Consider the following 22,559-nt stretch of genomic DNA (forward strand, 5'->3'; position numbering starts at 1 on the left):
ACCTAAGCTTTAAGTAATGTCCCTGGGGCTCCAGTGTGATTGACATAAAGAAGTGAAGATTAAGACAAAAGAACCTGACACCTCTCTTAAGGATCTCCTCAGTTTGAACCTAGTCCTGTTAGAGAAGCTGAGAGGGACCCTTTAGTGGAGAGAAAAGGCAAGCAAGCAGCTTAGTCCCCAGGACTCAGTAGTGATTATGTATTGCAGCTGACATTTTTTTCAGATTTGCTTTTAACAGGCCATTGTGTGATTTTTATAAAAGAGTTAAACTTAAGCTTAGTCCTCACTGATGCTATGTAGTTTTTACAATATCAGCCCCTTTCCTTTTAGTTGAAGTTTACATGAGCTACTGCTGACAGATTAAATGACTGCCTATTAAGCCTCTGTGCCATGGGGATCCCATTTTAGTGGTTTTGTTCAAGTGTTTAAATGAGGAAAATTGGAGAAATATACAGTTGTATGAAATAAGGAGTATAGTATAATCCTGCCCCATGCTTCTACCTCCTCCTCACAATGTGTACTTCCTCTGCTTTGTTCTTTTCCATCTCATCTTTATGTATCATTACCCCAACTCAATCAACCTATCCATGAACTTTGATGGGTTCTCTCCTGTCTCATCTTTTCAAATTTATTCCATGTGCCCGGTCTATCAGAACATGCTCTCATTGCCTTCAAAGCTGCCTCCCTGGCCTGGCATAACCTTTCAGCATGCAAAGGATCATTTATATCCCATTGTGTATCAGTTTGAAGCCATTGAACTCTACCCCACTCTTCCTGTGTTAATTAGATCACTTTCTCTTTTTCCCTTTTAGTTAAAAGCTCATCCATTAGATAATCAAAGATAATCCATGTGGGGTTGCATTGTTTGCATATTTTTTCCATTTTTTAAAAATTACAGCAATTGGTTCCTCCTCAAAGGAAGAAGTACTGCGTTTGAACCCTTCCACATTCACAGGTGTGAAAGGTTTGTGGTGCCTAACAGTTATTAGTTTGTGCCCTGAACTAAATGTTGGCACTTCTCTCATTGGGAAAAAGATAGTATCATTGTCATTGTTCTTTCGGCCTTGTTTAGTTGTCTTAGCAGTGGTGTCATTACTAGTATTCATGCCATTGAGAAGCTGAGCTATTATTTAACTTTGTTTCATGATGATGTCTTCTAAATATTGTAGTCTAGTTTCTATTTGATTCTTTCATTTGCTTTTTCTTTCTGGTTAGTATTTGAGCCATAATTGAGTATATTTGGTACCCTAGTACCAATCCCAATAGCATAATGAATCCACCCACTGGCATTAAATTTAAAATATCCAATACAGTAAGATATAGTATGTCCCTGAACATTTTAGGGAAGGGAAGCTCTTGAAGGTATAATGAAATCCCTTCTTTTATAATTTGAGCCATAGTCTCAACAACCATAGTTATTTTTACTATTCTTGACTGCTCTTTACAGAAGATTCTAGGTTCAAGTCCTTTTTACTTGCCAAGCTGTTATAGGTAAATAATAGCTGGTATATTGAGACCCTAACTATTATCGACAAGCTGTTATAACTAAAGTTGTCAGGGATTAACAGTGCTTGCAGCAATTGCAGGTAGTAGATGGAAGGCCAGGAGCAGTTTAATCCAATTCCAATTTATTTATGGTTGAGGTAATAAAAGGAAATAGGAGGATAGAAACTAGGAGTTAGGAATAGGTAGGAATCTATTTACCTTTTTCTATAATATCTAAATAAAACCCCCAAAACCTAACTCCTCATGGAGTTTCTGATCTGCAGAGCAGACCTGACTTAACTACACTTACTGACTAAATATAATACTCTATCTTATCCTAAGCTAAAATGGATCTTTATCTTCTCATAATAATTTATAAAACTCAAAATATGTTTCTTCTTCATAGAGAAACTAAATGCAATTCCTCTCTTTCCCTCAACTCCAAAGTCCAACTGTGTCAGCTGCCACAGACAGTTCTCTGGCTCCCCCTCTGGTACCTGTAGAGAATAGGCCTCAGAGTTTCAGACCTATGTCCCTTAGAGAACTGAGGAAAACCCCTCAGTAACTGAACTCTTAACTCTAATGGTAAATCTTTCCTTCTTCTCTCTCCTCAGGTCTGTACTTCTCCACTTCAACCACTACCAACTGTCAGAGTGAGAGAGCTCAAAATAGCTACCGGTGTTTCCTAAGACTACCAGAGAAATCAGGAACCCAGAATTCTCCCTTCACTGCTTTTTTTTTTTTTTTAAACCCTTACCTTCCATCTTGGAGCCAAGTCAATACTGTGTATTCGCTCCAAGGCAGAAGAGTGGTAAGGGGTAGGCAATGGGGGTCAAGTGACTTGCCCGGGGTCACACAGCTAGGAAGTATCTGAGGCCAGATTTGAACCTAGGACCTCTTGTCTCTAGGCCTGGCTCTCAATCCACTGAGCCACCCAGCTACCCCCTCCTTCACTGGGTTTTGAAAGAGATGGCTACTTCCAAATGGAGGTAGATTGTTTGGGAAAGGCCTAGATGGATAGAAGATGAGAAACACCCACCTAGGGACCTTCCCAGGCCCAGTAAAGCACAAAACCTTTGGGCTTTAGAAACCAAGTTTATTTTGATAATTGGAGTAAGACAAAAGGGTAATTAGGGTCCTAACACTTCTAATCTAGACTCAACCCAACTTCTAAACACCTAGTAAGAGGTCACCCTTTGTTTCTTCTGTAGGCTCTGCCAGTTCTTATCTAAAACTCCAATGCTATCGGACTATCTGCTAATCTAACTACCCAGATTGTCTTTAAGAAGGCAGAGGAGAAAAGACCCGCTGTTAGCCTGAATCCCCTCTCAAGCCTGGGGTTGGCTTCCTAGGTAACCCAGAGTCCCAGAGGACAAAACCCTTGGGATTACCATAGCCAAATTGATCTCTGACTGTTTGATCTTAGACAAGTTGATCTCCATACTCCAGGGAAAAGGCAGTCTACTCCAAGGCAATTCTCCAACCCAGGAATCCCTAATCTTTCCACAACATTATTTTTCCAAGGAGAATGCCAGAGCAAAAGATCTTCCTTCTAGCTCAGTGGAAAGCTAGATCAGGAGTGATAGTTACAGTCAACTCCCAAGATCCTCCTCTCCTTCCAGAATCTTCTCCCAGGGTTTGTATCTAAATTCTCCTCCTTTCTTCTTAGAGAAAATCTATGAATTTCTCTCTATCCCTTATTACTTATCCTTACAGTTTTATGCTGTATCTTTAAAGAGCCAGCAGCCAGCTTCTCTCTGTTCCTCCCTCTTAAAGGGGACAACATAAAAGTCAAAACTTTTTCTCTGACCTAAAACCTGCTCTTATTGAAACTAAATAAAATCCTTATCACAACATTAAGTATGAAAAAACAATCATTGAGGGGAAAAAAAGAGAGATGTAAAAATATGTGGTTATTCTACAAAAATTTAGAAAATTATTTTTCCTAATGTCTATTTTTAATGGAAAATTAAGAATTCCAAATTACAGAACTGAAAAATGATTGATCTTTCTGTCAAATCTTTCAGAATTACTAAAAAAGTATAATCTTTTAAAAAATTGCCCTGCACATAAATACAGTATCAATCTGTGTTTAATTTCACAGGAAGGGTCACCAATCTACCTTGGTATTCATGATAAAGGAGAAGTGAAATGAAAATTGAGAAAAGTTTCTAGAGGTAAAAATTGGGCATCTCTTTAAAATATAGAACCAGCCTTATTTGAGGGAGCTCAAGGAAGGGGACTTATGGAGACCAAAGGATTACCCAAATCTTGGCATATCTAAACTGATGGATCTCACCAGAATACTGTCCTTATGAGAGCTCTTAAGACTAGTGTTCTGGCCAAGTTCCTAGGGAGATTTGCTTCCACCAATAAATAAGCTTTCCAAATCTATACTGAGAGTTTCCTTTGGGATAACTTCTTCATCTCCAACCTCATCCTCAAGTTTCTTCCACCAAGGTGCTTGTCTCTCTGTTAGTGTGGCAAGGTGGGCTTGCTTGGCTCTAGTGGCCACAGGCCGAGACCTGCTTATGAAGAGTTCAGGCTCCTGTCCCGTAGTTTCCCTCAGATTTGGTGCACCTGTAATAAAAGAAAAGAACAGAAGAATACGTTATAGTGGATAGGACCTTGGACTTAGAATCAAGAGGACCCAGGTTCAAATCCTGCCTCAGAATCTGTGTGTGTGTGTGTGTGTGTGTGTGTGTGTGTGTGTGTGTGTGTGTGTGTGTGACCCTGGGTAAATCATTTACCAGACTCCCCAATCCTCAATTTCCTTATCTGCAAAATAAGGTAATGAAGGTAAAGGACAAGTGGACTTTATGAACTCTAAGGTCCCTTTCTACTCCAAATCTTATGATCCTCCAACAGTCCTGTTCCCATCAAACAAGAACTTAGGAAACAATAGTTTGAATTCTATGCAGACTACAACAATGTACCAAATGATCGTCATTCTCATGTCTGGATTATATCTGCTTGTTCAGAGGAGTTACTTATTATAATTTCATTTTGTTATTTGAAACAAGAACTGACTACTTCAAATGACCCAGGCATTATAAAGAAGGATCATGGAATTGTGTGTATTTGTTTAAAAGTTGATTTCTTTTGAGAATAGTAATAACCAAAAAGAACAACATGACCTATATTGTCAGGAAAAGATCCAGGAAAGCCTCAATCCCAATAAATCAAAAACAACAAGTAAGAGACATTAAGCAATCAGCAATGAACCTTTCTACCATACATGAAAAAAGCAGTCCATGGAGTCAGGTTGAGGCATTGCAGCTTGCCAAATAGATAATTTTTGCTGACTATTCCAATAGGGTTGTCATGATGATCAAATGAAGTAATGTGTGTAAATGTGGCTTGAAAGCTATGAGGTGTTAAAAATTTAAGACAATGTCATTAATATTATTCGACACTTATAAATAACAAAAAGGATAAAGACTTAAGAGAATCAATAGACATGAGCAAACTAAGAACTAAGGTAGAACTGTGATATGCTTAAGTGAGGGTGTGGAATCTTCCTTCTGGAAGGCATTATTCTAGATAAAATCTTCCTTGGAGACAGGTAAAAGGACTAGATAGGTATTTGGTAAATGGCCTTTTTCTATGATTTTCTACCCTGAGAAAGAATTTGTTGACTACAGAAAGTACATATAGAATTCAGTACTTACTCATCAGCTGCTCAATGTTGGTACTGATCTGAGCTTGTAAAGCTTCCCTTCGCTGTTGTGCTCGCTCTTCTAGGGCCCTCCCTAGGAAGTAGTGCCCTAGCCGCTCTTGAGCCTGGGTGTGGAGTTCCCTGCTGGCCATGTGGGACATTTCAGAGGCCTGGAGAAAGATAAGAAATAGTATCCTGAGGGCATATGTACTAATTTTTCTCTCATTTAACTATATACACCCAACTCACAACTTATCTGTGTTCCTTGACTATCTTTACCTAACTGGAAGGGAGTTCTGACACCCTTTCAGGCCAAAATCCTCCAAAGAAGCTGAACTGAGAACAGGACTAGTGACTGTCTTGGGAGAGATACTGCAGGAAAGGATCTTTAGTGAGTGAATGAATCAAGTATACTTTTTGCAATGGAATCCTTTTACCTAGTTGCTAGGCCTTCCGGTTGATTTGCAACCACAGAACTGCCTGCTTATTTAGCAATTTTTCATGTCATGGGGAATGGGAACATGTCATAATTGGAAGAGATGAGATATGAACCATTAGTCATGGTTTCAAATTATTGGAATTAGTGTTTCCTCCCACTGGTACAGAATATTAAGAAGAGGCTATACAATCACATAGAGGGTGATCACAAAGTAAGAAAACTAAATCCATATTTACATGAAATTATGCCTTTTATATGTTGTGTGTCTATTTTTTAGTTTTGAAACATGAGATCTTTTCACTTTGCTATCTACAACATAAGGTAGTAATATAAGACAGATTGATTTCCTGTGATAGGAATCTAACATACTGAGTGCCGTTTGATGTAATTGTCCACATGTTGCTTTAGTTCCATCCTACGTGCATCAGTGAGTCCTGGGAGTCCTTGCCAGGAATAAGACATTTTCTTTTTCTTATGGCATTTTCTTAAGAATGTAAGAGCCTAAATGTAAACAAAAGGAAAGTCTGTAGTTTTCTCCTTTTTTTCTTCCACTTATGAGACATATAAAGCTGATACAATATCACCATAAGTTATTTTTCTTGATCCACAGAAGTTATAGATTTATTTCTTATAGGAGACACAACAAAGCACAGTGGAAAGAATATTACAATAGGAAATAAAAGTATTAAGCTCTAGTTTTGGCTCTACTATTATTAACCTGGTAATCTTGGAAACCTCCTTTTCATCTGTAACAAAGTAATGATAACTATCCCATCTACTATACAATATTATTATTAAGTGCAATAATACTAATAGTAGCCAATTGCAAAGTTTGTATCAGAGGAGGCAGTGATCAGACTCTGTCCCGCATAACACAAAAAAACTTGCAGGGATCTCAGGGATAGTTTAGGCTTGGGCCCTGCAAGTTTTCAGTGCTCCAATAGCAGTGTGATCCAGCGCAGAGTCTGATACAAACTATAAATTCCTGACCTTTTGAAAGGGGAAACTAAAGGAGCTTAGGGAGGAAATAAACAGTAAAAACTATACTAGTGAGTGACCTCAACCTTCCCCTATCAGATCTAGAAAAATCAAACCAAAAAAATATATAAGAAGAGAAGTGAATGAAATTTTAGAAAAATTAGAATTGATAGATATCTGGAGAAAGTGGAATAGGGACAAAAAAAGACACAAACCTAGAAGGCCACAATGAATCCAAAACATTTAATAGCAAAGTCTCAAGGAAAAACACAGGTAAAACACAAGTTGGGCACAAATTCAACTAAAATTCCTGGAAAACAGAAGCAAGAGCTTTTTTTTTTTTTTTTTTTTTTTACCCTTGTACTTCGGTGTATTGTCTCATAGGTGGAAGAGTGGTAAGGGTGGGCAATGGGGGTCAAGTGACTTGCCCAGGGTCACATAGCTGGGAAGTGGCTGAGGCCGGGTTTGAACCTAGGACCTCCCGTCTCTAGGCCTGACTCTCACTCCACTGAGCTACCCAGCTGCCCCGTGCAAGAGCTTTTTAAAAAAGTTTTTATACTTAAAATATCACATATTTAAAAATGTTTTTCATAAATGAAATGAGAGAGCTGGAAGAAAGATCTGGAAAAGAAATGAGACCTATGGGGGAAAAAAAAAATTGGAAAGTGAAGTAACAGCTTAGCACAAGAGTTGTATAAACACAAAGAGCGCGGCTATAAATATTTTTGTACAAGTCTTTTTCTTTATGATCTCTTTGGGATATAAACCCAGCAGTGGTATGGTTGGATCAAAGGGCAGGCAATCTTTTATTGATCTTTGGGCATAGTTCCAAATTGCCATCCAGAATGGTTGGATCAGTTCACAACTCCACCAGCAATGCATTAATGTCCCAATTTTGCCACATCCCCTCCAACATTCATTACTCTCCTTTGCTGTCATTTTAGCCAATCTGCTAGGTGTGAGGTGATACCTTGGAGTTGTTTTGATTTGCATTTCTCTAATTATTAGAGATTTAGAACACTTTCTCATGTGCTTATTGATAGTTTTGATTTCTTTATCTGAGAATTGCCTATTCATGTCCCATGCCCATTTATCAATTGGGAGATGGCTTGATTTTTTTGTACAATTGATTTGGCTCCTTGCATATTTGAGTGATTAAGACCTTTATCTGAGTTTTTTGTTATAAAAATTTTTTCCCAGTTTGTTGTTTCCCTTCTAATTTTGGTAGCATTGGTTTTGTCTGTACAAAACCTTTAGTTTAATGTAGTCAAAATTATTTATTTTACATTTTGTAGTTTTTTTCTAGCTCTTCCTTGGTTTTAAAATCTTTCCTTTCCCAGAGATCTGACAAGTATATTATTCTGTGCTCACCCAATTTACCTATTGTTTCCTTCTTTATATTCAAGCCATTCACCCATTCTGAGTTTATCTTGGTATAGGGTATTAGATATAATTAGATATAAAGGCCACCATCCTTTATATTTTTTTTTCATTATTTCCCTTGATATTCTTGGTCTTTTGTTCTTCCAAATGAACTTTGTTATAGTTTTTTTTGAATTTAGTAAAAAAGTTTTTTGGTACTTTGATAGTATAGCACTAAGGGTAGGATGGTCATTTTTATTATGTCAGCTCGTCCTACCCATGAGCAATCAATGATTTTCCCCCAATTTTTTGCCACCACAAAGAATGCAGCTATAAATATTTTTGTACATATATTTTTCCTTATGATCTCTTTGGGGTACAAACCCAGCAATGGTATGGCTGGGTCAAAAAAAGGCAGGCAATCTTTTAAAGTCCTTTGCACATAGTTCCAAATTGCCCTCCAGAATGGTTGTACCAATTCACAACTCAATCAGCAGTGTATTAGTGTCCCAATTTTGCCAAATTCCCTCCTTTTCTGCCATATTGGCCAGTCTGCTAGGTGTAAGGTGGTACCTTAGAGTTGTTTTAATTTGTATTTCTCTAGGAGGTCCTAGGTTCAAATCTGGCCTCAGACACTTCCTAGCTGTGTGACCCTGGGCAAGTCACTTGACCCCCACTGCCTAGCCCTTACCACTCTTCTGCCTTGGAGCCAATACAAAGTATTGGCTCCAAGACAGAAGGTAAGGGTTTTAATAAAAAAAAAAAAAAGAAAAATGATAATTTGCATTTCTCTAATCAGGAGGGATTTAGAATACTTTTTCATGTGCTTAGTGATAGTTTTGATTTCATCATGTGAAAACTGCCTATTCATGTCCCTTGACCATTTGTTGATTGGGGAATGGCTTGCTTGTTTGCAATGAGTTTACTTCTGATGTGAACAGAAGCAGAATAATTTTGAATATGACAAAAATAAGGAAAAGATAAACAACTTTGAAAGAATTAGGGGCTTTGATTATTAGAATAACAAATCATGATTCCAGAAGACAAATGATGACATTTACTACCAATTTCTTAATAGAGAGGTAAAGGACTCAGAGTGCAGAATTAGATATCCATATTTTTGGACATGGACAATGCAGAAATTTTATTTTGCTTGACCATATAAATCTGTAACAGGGTTTTGTTTTCCTTTTGCCCTCAACATGGGGGTAAGTAGGAAGAAGACTGAGGTAAAAGATAGAGAAGGTAGAATTTTGTTGATTAAAAAAATAAAACATAATTTTAAAAAAAGAAAGCAATTTAGAACTATACACAAAAAAGCATTGAAATATTTATACTGTTTGATCTAGCAATATAGTATTACTAGTTTTACACTTGAAAGAGATTAAAGACAAAGGAAAAGAACTCACATATAGAAAAATATTTGAAGCAGTACTTTTTATTTTCTTAAGAACTAGAAAATAAGGAGTGTGCCCATCAATTGGATAATAGCTAAACAAATTTTGTGATATGAATGTAATTAAAATTATTGTACTATAAGAAGTCTGAAAGAGATGAATTCAGAGAAATCTAAGAAGGCTTGTACAATCTGATATAGAGTGAATTGAGTTGGACCAGGAGAACAATTTGTACAAAGACTACAATAATGTAAAAGAAAATAGCTTTAAATAACTTAAGAATGCTGATAATAATGCAGTGACCTATCATGACTTCATAAAAACTGATAATAAAACATGCTTAGCATCTTTTGGAAGAGAGGTGGTGTACTCTGGGTAAAGAATCAGACATCTTTCTCATATGTGTATATGTGTATTTCTTCTGCTTGACTATATTTATTTGTTCTAAGAGAAAGTTTTAGTTAGGGGGAGTTGTATATGAGGTAGTTTGTAGAGAGTGATATTGATCTCCCAAAGAATATTTTTTAACAGGAGAGAAGAACGAAGTTTGGAAAGAGAAAGACAAGTAGGGAAGCTTTGCCACTATTGCATTAATTTTATTACATTTTATAGAGGCTCACAGTTTCATATTATAATCCTCTTTTTCTGTTCTTTATATATTAAAATGTTCATGTTTATTAAAATTCATGATAAAAATTAAAATTTTAATTTAAGAAGTACACAAACATCGTAGTGTGGAAATTACTCCTCTAGTATCACCTCTTGATAAAATGAAGTGTTTAAACATAAGAAGCCAAATTTAATAACTCACTGCTCTCTGAAGGATGACGGCTGCTTTATACTCCTTTAGAGACTGCTTTTGTTGACAAAAGTTTTTCCTCTCTCTGTATCCCCGCCAATATTTCTGGATAATTAGTGCAGATTTTTCCTCCATTTCTTGGATGTATTTTCCCATCTGACCTACAAAAAAAAATAACACTGAAGCACACTCAATCCTATTGCTCCCAAATTTTTATATCAAAGGTATGGTAAATAATTTCTTCAGCTTTCTTTCCTTCTTTACATTTCTTTTATTTTTAAAAAGTATTATTAAGAAGCATCATGGCATAATGAAGAATAAGTCAGCCTCAGAGACAGGAAGATCTGAGTTCAAGTTCTACCTTCTGATATATACTGGCTATATAATGCCGGGCAAATCAACTTAACCAGTAAGTGACCCAAGTGAGCCTGTTACAGCTATAAAGCTGAAGATTTGAATTGGTAAAAGAAGTTTCTTCACTGAGAACATCCCTATACTTGTGAAATCATGAGTTCTTATCTACTCCCTTAACCCCACTTGTCACAGAGATAAAACTAGGACCTTCAATTTGAGATGTCTAAAAGGTAATGCAGAACTAAACTTAGGCAATTCCATGGTAATCTCTTACCCTTACAAAATCGATATTACCACCCTTACCTGGATGAACTATTTCTAGTAAATTTAGCCGACACTCCCGGGATATTCTCATGGCTCTTTGTCTTTGAAGTTGCAACTGTAACCTGAGGTCCTCTTCTTCTTTCTGCTTCTTTAGTTTCAGTAGCCGTTTTTCTCGTTTATTTCTTTGTATTAATAAATGGATCGATATATTAATGTATTAATAGAGATTTATAAATAAAATTCAAAGATCATAAAGTCATAAAAATGTTTTTCACTAACCAAATCTGCATTGTCTTGGCCAACACTTGCAAAAATATCTACCCCCCCCTTTAATCATTCCTACTGCTTTCTAGCACCTCTGACATCACTAGCAAAGAGAATGAGGAAATGTAATATCTTTACTTTACAGAGTTACATTTGTTTGGCACTCAAAAATTCTTTATTTTCTCTTTGCATACTGCTTGAAATTAGGACACACCCTCACCAAATGAATAGTGATGTTCTGGCTAAAGTTTCATCGTTTGAATGATCAGAGCTGCCTGATGCTTAACAAGTCACTTAACCATTTGGGGCCTCAAACAACTCTCTAAAATCTGGAAGTTGTAGAAAAGACTCTGATGTTAGTGATAGTTTCCTACACCAGTAAAATCATAGCTCACTTTTCCCCACTTCTCCTTTCCATCCTTCCCAAAATATTTCAAATTTGTTGTGGCAGTATAAAGAGGGCTGTCAACAGTCAGCAAAAAAAAAAAAAAAAAAAAAAAGCTAATCTAGGGTCTAATAAAAGAAGTTTCAATGTACGAGTCAAATTCTTTCCAGGTCCTGGTTTTTTCTTTTGTAAACTATGGGGCCTGGACCCTGAGGAGAGGAGAGTTTTGAAGTCTGGGATTGAACAAGATGATTTTTAAAGGATCTCTTAGCTCTGAAATTCTACGATTATATAAGATTCATGTTTTTATTTAAAAAAAAAAAACTGGGAGTAAAATGGACAAAACAATGCTGAAACCATCCTTGATTTGTCGAGTATATTTTTACCGTTTTGGTGGTCTCCTCCCTTCCTATTTGTTCCCCTTCCCCACAGAGTGTTTTCAATGTTCAAAGCCTCTCATTACAGAGTTCCACAGTGTAAGTTTTTCTAGCTCTTGCTCAGTTATAATTACCTGTCTTTTTTCTCATTTCCTCAGGGACAGCCTTATTTGATGAATAATGAATTAATTTGATAAATTAATTTGTGCTAAAATGCTAATAGTTTTTTAAAACCAAGCAAGAGCTAGAAAAAAATTACAAAATGTACAATAATTTTGATTACATTAAATTAAAAAAGTTTTTGTACAAACAAAACCAATGTAACCAAAATTAGAAGGGAAGCAACAAACTGGGGAAAAAAATATAATAAAAACCTCTGACAAAGGTCTAATTACTCAAATTTATAAAGAGCTAAATCAATTGTACAAAAAAAAAATCAAGCCAATCCCCAATTGATAAATAGGCAAGGGACATGAATAGGCAATTTTCAAATAAAGAAATAAAAATTATCAATGAGCACATGAAAAAGTGCTCTAAATCTTTAATAATTAGAGAAATGCAAATTAAAACAACTCTGAGGTACCACCTCACACCTAGCAGATTAGCATGAATGAGACAGCAGGAGAGAGTAATGAATGTTGGAGGGGATGTAGCAAAATTGGAACATTAATGCATTGCCAGTGGAATTGTGAATTGATCCAGCCATTCTGGATGGCAATTTGGAACTATGCCCAAAGATCAATAAAAGATTGCCTGCCCTTAAAAAGACGTACAAAAATATTTATAGCCGTGCTCTTTGTGGTGGCAAAAAACTGGAAAACGAAGGTATGCCCTTCATTTGGGGAATGGCTGAACAAACTGTGGTATCTGTTGGTGATGGAATACTATTATGCTCAAAGGAATAAAGAACTGGAGGAATTCCACATGAAATGGAATGACCTCCAGGAATTGATGCAGTGACAGGAGCAGAACCAGGAAAACATTGTACACAGAGACGGATACATTGTGGTAAAACTGAATGTAATGGACTTCTCTACTAGCAACAATGCAATGATCCAGGACAGCTTTGAGGGAATTATGAGAAAGAACGCTATTCACATTTAGAGGAAGAACTGTGGAAGCAGAAATACATAAGAAAAACAACTGCGTGATCACACAGGTGGATGGGGATATAATGAGGGATTGATTCAAAGTGAACATCCTAATGCAAATATCAATAATATGGAAATAAGTCTTGATCAATGACATATGTAAAACCTAGTGGAATTATGTGTGGGCTATGGGAGGGGGTGGACTAGGGGAGGAATAGAACATAAATCCTTTAACCATGGAGAAATGTTATAAATTAATAAATTAAATAAAAATAAAAAATGCTAATAGTTTGATGTATCACTTATTCAGTCTCATTTGAACAAAGACTTAAAAATACTTTAACACAAAGGAAGGATTAATGTACAAATTCCTGCTGATAATATGTATACGTAGATAAGTGAGGAGTTTTGTGCCAAGCAAACTATTAGGAACTTCTCAAATAACATCAAGTAGGAAAGGCTGAAACTTCATTAACTGCTATATTCCTTGCACATTAACAACTGGGCTGGGATAGTAAAAAAGGAAAGAAGCAGACAAGCTTGCAGGAGCCTAGAAAAAAAATACCAACACAGACAATTATTTGTACGGTCTCCAAGGGGAGAAAGAAAACACAATTATCATATCTAAAACCCACAAAATGTGTAAACTGAAGGAACTACTGTTAATACCAATATTTTTCTACCTAAGATGATTACTAATTATATATGCATCAAGGACAAGGTATTCTTTTAGAAGAGGCAACAAAAGGAAAAAAACATCTAGGTCATAGTTTGTTAGAGAAGAAGACATTCCAACAGAGAGTGGATGAAATAATTTGAAGAAGAAGAAAGAAAGGAAAAGATTTTGAAAAGCTAGGCGAAAATTCAGGTCAAGAGTCAATTAAGAGGTGGAATAGTCAAGATAGCAGTGAGAGGGAGCATTTTTGCCTTAGCTAGCCTAGTACACTTCCTCAAAAACAACCTAGAAAATGCACCAAACCAAATTCCAATCAGGAAAACCAATGAAATGTCAGAGAGAATAAGATTTCCAGCCTACAGGAGCTGAAGAAGACAAAAATATCTGTGAACAATGGAGTAAGAGCTGGCCAGGAGGACAACTTGGAAGTAGTAGCAGGGGCAGAGAGCATTCCAATGCCCAGGGACAGGAAGAGAGCTGGCACAGCTCATCAGGGTAGGAATCATTGGGGCAGAAAGAGAACCCAGGGGACTTCTGCTCCAGCACTAGGACCAGGAATGGATGCAAACTGGCAACTTTGTCACTTACTATCCAGTTCGGGGTCACAGTTTCAAGACAGAAAGGAGACATAATAAGCAAATGGAGCCCTAGCTTGTACTGACCAAGAAGAAAGTTCCAAAAATTTACCTGTGGATTTTTAAACCTATTAAGAGCAGTGACTCATTTTCAAGATTTTGTCCAGCCACGAGCTTGTAGTGGAATAATAAGGGCAGAAGGCTAGGACCAAAGGGAAGTCAATAGGTCAGTCACATGTAACCTACAGAATTTCTTAGCAGGCCAACAATAATTGAGTTCAGTAGCAGTTTTCTGCTCAGATAAAGAAGAGACCTCTCCTTGGATCATACCACTTTGGATGCACTGAAAACGTACAGGCCCCAAGACTGAGCAATGTAGAAAGACATAAAAGAACAAAAGCCCAGGTTAGGACAGACATCCCTTCAATAGTGAGTAGAACTTAACACTAATATAAAGTCCAAAGTAAAAAAGTAGCCTGTAACAATGAATAAATAAAAAGAACCCGTCCCCAAAAAACTATTACTATGATAGGGAAGCTCAAGATTCAAACACAGAGGAAGACAATAGCTTAAAAACATGAACAAGCAAAGCATCAGAGAAACATACAGGCTGGACACAAGCCCAACAATAATTCTTTGCAGTTATGTAGTTCTTTAAAAACTGGAATTGATCGAAGAAATAACTGAAGTCAAAAGTCTAAAAAAGTAGAAGAAATTATGAAATGTCTCAAGGAAAAACAAATGACTTGAAAATAGTTTGAGGAATGAGAATTTAAGAATCATTGGATTACTTGAAATCCACAAACAAAAGGAGAGCCTAGACATGTTATTTAAAGAAATAAAAGAAAACTGCTAAAATATCTTAGGCCAATTTCCCTAATTAATATTAATGCAAAAAATTTAAATAAATTACCAGCAAGGATACTATAGCAATAAATTACAAAGATCATTACTTATGACCAGGCTGGATATATACCAGGAAGGCAGGTTGATTATTAGGACAATTAGAAGTATAATTGATCATATTAACAAAAACAACTAAATCATATGATTATTTCAACTGAAGCAGAAAAAGCTTTTAGCAAAATGGAACACTCATTCCTGTGAAAAATAACTAATAACCAAGAAATAAATGAAAGGGATCTTTCCTTAATATAAGTAGTTATCTATTTAAAACCAAGAGTAAGAATTATGGTTAAGGGGATAAACTAGAAGCTTTTCCATTAAACTGGGATAAAGCAAGGGCCATTATTACCATTATCATTCAGTATTTTATTAGAAATGCTAGCTATGACAATAAGACAAGTAAGAGAAATTGAAGGAATAAGTACAAGCAATAAGGAAAGAAAACCAATACTTTTTGCAGATGATATGATGGTATACTCAGAAAACTCAAAGAGTTAAATTAAAATAAAACAACTAATTGATACATTAAATAACTTTAGCAAAGTTGGAGGATATAAAATAAGCCCACATTAATCAATAACATTTCTACATATTATGAGAAAAATACAACCAGAAGAGATAGAAAGAGAAATTCCATTTAAAATAATAGTATAAAACATAACATCTACCTGTCAAGATACACAAGAATTATGTGAACACAATTACAAAACACTCTTCAAATAGAAACAAATCTAAATAAATGAAGAAATAGTCATTACTCATAAAGAGGTCAAGTCAACATAATAAAAATGACCATATAACCTAAATCAATTTACTTAATTCAATGCCATAATAACCAAACTACCAATAAATTACTTTGAATTACAGTGAGAAAAAATAAAAACAAAATTCATCTGGAAGAATAAAGGTCAAGAATATCAAGGGAAACAATTTTTTAAAAAGGGAAAGGAGGCAGGGGTTAATAGTAATAGATATTAAACTGCTACAAACCTGTAATCATCAAAACAATTCAATACTGAGCAAAACAGAGAGGTTGCTCATTAAAACAGATTAAGGTCACAATAAAAAAAAATTAGTACAGAATCCTAGTGTTTGATGAACCCAAGATCCCAGCTTTTAGGGCAGAAACTCATTATCCAACAAAAACTGGAAAAGCAATCTGGCAGAAACTAGGTAGAAACCAACATTTCATACAATATACCAAGATAATTTAAAATGTACAAGTATAAGAACCATTCCCCAGTTGATAAATGATCAAAGGATGTGAACGAGGAATTTTTGAAGAGATAAAAGCTATCAATAGTCATGTGAAAAAATGCTCTCATTAGAGAAATGCAAATTAAAACTCTGACATGCTATCTAACACCTATAAGACTGACTACTATAAGCCTTATTTTGATTCTTGGCTAAATTCTAGAATATACTAGTAAAAGGATGTTGAGTGAACATTTATAAAAGAAAATGGTGGTAACAAAGAAAAAGAAAAAGTTGGTGCCCATCAACTTGGGAATTATTGAATCAATTTTGATAAGTGAATATAATGGGGTATTGCTGTGCACTAATAATGAAAATGAATAATTCCAATAAACAAGAAAAGATTTATATTAACTGATATAGGGTGAAATAAAAAGAACAACAAATCCAATGACTGCAATAATGGAAAAAGTACTAAAAGGAAAATAAATTCAAAGTTATTCTAATAGTTCTTAGTTTTAGAAAACAACTAATATTCCCTTTTCTTGGCATAGGCAGGGGAATCAGGACATAATGTTACAAACATTGGCAGATAAGGTCACTTTATCAATTGTTCTTACATATCAGTTTTCTGTAATAAGAGGCAGTTTAATTTGGGGGATAGGAATTATAGTTAAAAATGATTATGATGAAAAAGGAAATAACACAATTTACTGAAACAGAAAAGAAAGCATTTGTCTTTAACATCTAGCATATTTCCATCAAAAATAGGTTATGCCAAACTCACTTCATTTCCTTTTTCTGATAGGGTTACTAAACTAATAATAGATCAGGAGAATCAGATGGCTTTAGTATATCTGGATTTTAGAAAAGATATAATGAAATCTCTCATGTTAACCTTATAGATAAGACAGAAAGATGTGGTATAAGTTAGGTCAGTTCAGAGCCAGTTGAATAACTAAGGAATAGCCACTAATAGATTAATTTTGACTTGGAAAGATCTTAGTGGAATCGCCTTTAAGCTATTTAACATTTCTATCAAGAGGGGCACTTAGGTGGCTCAATGGATAGAGTCGGGCCTGGAGATGGGAGGTCCTCGGTTCAAATCTTGCCTCAGACACTTCCCAGCTGTATAAGCTAGACAAGTCACTTAATCCCTACTTACTGCTTTTCTGCCTTGGAACCAATACTTAGTATTGATTCTAAAACAGAAGGTGGGGTTTAAAAAAGTTTTTTTTCTATGAAGAATTTGAGTGAAGGTATAGGAGGAATGCTTGTCAAATTTGAAAATAACATGAAATTAAGAAGGATAAGTAATACTGAATTTCAGATTTGGATTCAAAAAGATCTTGAGAAGATCAAACTAAATCTGAGGAAAAATTTCATAGGGATAAATATAGGGTTCAACAATCACCTTTACAAAAACAGAATGGGGGAAACTGTTAGATGACCGTTCTTATGAAAGAATGTGTTTCTTTTTAATAACCTGCAAGCTCATTATGAGTCAGCGATGTGAGATGGCAGTCAAAAAAAGCTTGTGTTTTAGAGGATATTTCAGAAAGGGACAGTATCCAGGTGGTAGTTCCCATTGTCCTCTTCTCTGGTCAGACAACATCTAGAGTTTTGTGTAATTCCTGGCACACTTTAGGAAGAACATTGTAAACTAAAGAGCATACAAAGTGGTGCAATGAGAACGATGAGGGACTATAAATCATGCTATATATAATTCAACAAGCATTTATTAAATACCTACTATGTAACAGCAATTATACTATGAAATATGAAATTCTATGAAAAATGAAATGGTCTCTGCTTGGAGAGAAAAAACCAACAACACATGTATAGAGACAAATAAATACATATAAGGAAAAAGATTCAACCTATGATTTGATTAAATGAAAATCCTTGATTGGGAAACTCCCTCTACCAGTGCAGAAATGTAACATCATCAGAAATTCCTAGAGCACTAAGAGGTTAAGTGACTTGCCTAGGGTCACAAGGATAGTATGTGTTGAAAGTGGGACTTGAACACAGACTCCCTTAGTTCCCAGTTGACCTTTTTATCCCCAGAACACATACATACACACACGTACATGCATGTTAACAAGAGAAGACTAACAACTAGGGGAATGAAGAAAGGACTTCTGAAGAGGTGGTATTTAAGTTGAGCCTTGAGGAGGAGAGATAGCAATTCCAAGGCACAGAGGGGGCAAGAGGGAAAAAGCTTGAGAGAGACAAAGGGGAGGCATGAGGAGAAGCAAGGGAGAAAATATGTGGGGAAATTCTGTGAGAGTCATGGAAATGGAAGATGAAATGTTATAAAGAAGGAACAGCAAGTGAGCCAGTTTGGCTAGAATGTAGAATGTGTAATCAGCTTGGAAAGAAACCATGAAGGTCTTTAAATGCCAAATAGAGGTATTTTGATCTTAGAGGCAACAAAGTGTATATAAAGCCAGGAAAGTTTCTTGAAAAGAGAACTAGCATGGTCAGAACCAAGCTTTAAGAATATTAATCCAGTAGCTCTCTGAAGAAAGGATTGGATGGGAGAGAAGTTAGAAGCAGAGGCAAATTAAGGCTACTATAATAGTCCAAGTGAGAGGTAATAAAGACCTGAATTATGGCAGTAGCTTCTGGAATAGAGAGAAAGAAATATGATAAGGCATCAAAGAACTTTGTGGAGAATACATATAAAAATGGATCTACTAAAATGCATCTACCATTCCTAAGTCACATTCTATCAGAAGCTGGAAATTAATCTAATCGTCTTAACAACATTTGACTTTCTACTCTCCACAAATTTAAGGCCTGCATCAGTGATACTCTAAACTCTGCTGCTGGAAGCTGTGCAAGAAAGACTATTTTATCTGAGAAATTGTGAAGCACTAACAATGACCCCAAGCTTCTCTCTGAAACAAAGCCCCACATTTTTGAGTATCAATATTTTGCTGGTGATTGTTATAATTCATGGAATGTCATAGTCTCCGAGGATTCAAAATTGTGGGTCACCCACAGAACAACAGAGAGGTACATGTTGAGTGTAAATGGATTGTGGCATATCACAAATGCTAACATGCATACACCCTGTTATGTAAAAGACATAATCAAAAGGATATATAAACAGAAAAGAAATTAGTTGCATGGTAAAAATAATGCATGAGAGAAAAATAAGAAATGAAAATAGAGTAGGATAAATTAAATATCTTCTAAGAGATAAATTCCAGTCTTTTATGATATATTTTAACACTTTTCCCCTTTGCTTTTTTTGCCACCATTTTAATAATTCCTTTTCTTCCAAGTATTTGAGAATTGAGGAAAACTATTTCATGTTCTTAAGTTTGCCTTAAGATTTTGTATCATTTGATTCCTTTATAGAAGGGGGATTTTTGCTTAATATTTCACCCTATGACAAAACTTGAATATTAATAATAACTCCAGGAGCATTATTGTTTTTTTTTTTTTAATTTTTTTTTTAACCCTCAACTTCTGTGTATTGACTTATAGGTGGAAGATTGGTAAGGGTAGGCAATGGGGGCCAAGTGACTTGCCCAGGGTCACACAGCTGGGAAGTGTCTGAGGCTGGATTTGAACCTAGGACCTCTCGTCTCTAGGCCTGACTCTCAATCCACTGAGCTACCCAGCTGCCCCCAGCATTATTGTTTTAATTTTATCATAACTGAGAAATGCAGCTGGTAGATTTGAGTTACTGAAAGTAGAATAGTTTCAGATGTATAATTTGTTGCCTGCTCCTGGTGAGAAGTTTCACCTATCAGTTTCTGTGCCAAATAAAGTTAAGGTCTGAACACTACTATAGAAGTGTTTTTAACTTATTTTTTTCAGAAATGTTCTAAAAAGTCTATTTTTAAATTATTCTTTCTAGTGCTTCAAAAATGTGTATATATGTATTTATGTATGAGGGCTAAAAGGGTCAGAGAAGATAATGATACAAGAAATCTATCTAAGTTTTAACAAGTCTTGTTCTTGTTCTTACTATAATTAACTAGAAAACAAAAGTAATAACAGGTATTGGGTACTGAACCAGCCAGAGAATCATCTACTCTCTAGCTCTTTGTGCAAATATGGGCCTGACCCATTAGAGTCTCATACATGGAAATACATCACATCCCTGCCATATTATGTCTCAACCTGAAAATCTGTCTGAGCTCAAGGGGTTACCTCAAAAGTTAGTAGGAACAACTAAACAAAAGAAAGGATTCAAAAATCACTAAAACTTCGGTTTCATCTATATATTTCTCTGATATGGCTGACTCTAGTCATTGATTGACCTTCATTCCTCATTTCCAAGACATGTAAAGAACTCTGCGAATCTTAAAGTGCTATAAAAAATGCTATTATTGTTACTATTATTATTGTTATTATTCACATGCTTTTACCTAAAATTTCTCTGCAAAGTAGTCACTGCATATGGAAGTTTCTTCATTCTCTTTCTAGTCTGGAAACCCTTCCATGAAGCCTGGATCTTGCAAGCTGCTTGATAACATTTCTGAAATTTAATGCCAGAAAAGAAATTAAAAGGATTTTATTTTCATTTTGGTTCTCAAAAAATGAGTCAACAAGCAGTGTTCATCTCAAACAGGAAAGCTGGGAGGGATATATCTGCTTTATACTGAGCACTGCTGCTCATGCTCAGAGCAGTTACAGCAAGGAGGACTTCTCTCTTAAACCTACACTACCTTAAGCCCTGCAAAAGGTAGTTAGAGAATAGTTAAAGGATAATTCAGCATGAGCAGCAATCTAAAGGGCAACTTCAAAACTTACCTCCAAAATGTCTTTCTTGATTTACCCTACCTATATTACTATCCTCTTTGGTGGATATTACTATTCTGCTTATTTCAATGTTGTCTAATACTTGACTCCTTGTGACTTTAATTCATTTGAAAATTTTTGCAGCAGTATCTTATATTGAATTGACTAGAGGAAAAAGTAATAAAGGACAGAAGAAGGCTCAACCAAGTCCCAGAAGACCAGTCAAGGTGACAGAGAAAAGTACAGTTAAGCTCTCCACAAAAATCTAGACAGCATATTAAGTTGAGTTCTGATTAAGAAATCCAAGAAATATCATCACAATGAGTACTATTTCCAGCCCAGATCAACATAGGGAGAAAGAGAGAAAGATCTGCCAAACTTGAGATGAAGTCTCACCAGGAATTCTTGAAAGAAGGGCCTAGCCTCAGCAGTCCCCCAAGGCAAGAAGAGGACCCACACCTGGCTCACAGGGGACCTGACCTTGTACAAGGAATAAACAGGGCCAGGTGACACAAGAGCTCTGTGATTCACTCCTTAAGACTGGGCCACAAATCCAGTGAAGATGTAGGAGAACATTTTGGTAGTCCAGGGCAAGAAAGACCCTCTGCTGTATACTACAAGTACAGAAGCAAGCAGCAGCAATGTGGCTCTAAGTCCAATTCTGGCCCTAATAAAAAGTTCAATGTCAGGAAGCGTCAGTGAAAAATGAGTAAACAACAACAACAACAACAAATCATACCATAAAGAGCTATCATGGTGACAGGGACACTTAAAATACAATGCTGGAAGAGAATGACTCCAAAACATCTATAGGCAAAACTTCAAAGAAAATCACAGCGTGGTTCAACTAGAACTTCTGGGAGCAATACAACAATAGTTTTTTTTTTTTAAAGAGTTTAAAATGATTTTGCAAAATAAATGAGTACATTTGAGGAAAAAATGGAAAATAGAAGAGAGCTATTTTTCTAGTGCCTACTATGTACCAGGTACTATGCTAAGCGTTTTTTACAAATGTTGTAACATTTGATTCTTACAAACACCCTTCAAAGGAAGGTACTATTATTATTCCCATTCTACAATTGAAGGAACTTAGGCAAAGATTAAATGACTTGCTATGGGTCACACAGCTAGTAAATGTATGAGGTCAAATTTGAACTGAGGTCTTCCTGATTCTAGGGCCAGCACTTTATATACTATGCTACCAGCTGTCTACAATAATATAGGAAGATGATATATTTGTCCCATTAGGAATCTAACTAGTCAGAGAGCATAGGCAAGATTTTTTTTTTAATGCTTTGATGATGTTAAAAGAAGAAAGGCCTATTAACCTTAACTGCCTAGCTCTTACCTTTTGACTTGGAACTAACACATGGTACTGATTCTAAGACAGACGGTAAGGATTTAAAAAAAAAAAAAGGAAAGAAAAAAAACTCCAACCAGTACCAAAAATTATTGTAGGCCTAAAGATTCCTAAAAAAGAAATAAGCAATTCATAAGGGTTGCAAGCAGAGACCTAAAAGGAAAAAGTAGGTTTTCCACAGTCTATATAAATAGCTTGAAGAAATGAAAGAGGAATTAAAAATTAGAGCTA

General features: G+C 35.7%; 1 protein-coding gene across 1 annotated transcript in view; it reads right to left on the reverse strand.

Annotated features, from left to right (window-relative positions):
* Positions 1-2,566: 2,566 nt before the first annotated feature.
* The window catches only part of IQCB1 (IQ motif containing B1), a 40,438-nt gene continuing 20,445 nt past the window's right edge, over positions 2,567-22,559 (reverse strand). The window contains exons 9-14 of the mRNA XM_044666744.1: positions 20,596-20,705; positions 10,776-10,918; positions 10,131-10,279; positions 5,952-6,083; positions 5,157-5,313; positions 2,567-4,065 (exon numbers count right to left, since the gene is read on the reverse strand). Of these exons, the coding sequence (XP_044522679.1) occupies positions 3,836-4,065; positions 5,157-5,313; positions 5,952-6,083; positions 10,131-10,279; positions 10,776-10,918; positions 20,596-20,705 (921 nt within the window). The 3' untranslated portion in view covers positions 2,567-3,835. The remainder of the gene's footprint in view (positions 4,066-5,156; positions 5,314-5,951; positions 6,084-10,130; positions 10,280-10,775; positions 10,919-20,595; positions 20,706-22,559) is intronic.

The sequence above is a fragment of the Gracilinanus agilis genome, chromosome 3 (genome assembly GCF_016433145.1).
Source record: "Gracilinanus agilis isolate LMUSP501 chromosome 3, AgileGrace, whole genome shotgun sequence".
Lineage (NCBI taxonomy): Eukaryota > Metazoa > Chordata > Mammalia > Didelphimorphia > Didelphidae > Gracilinanus > Gracilinanus agilis.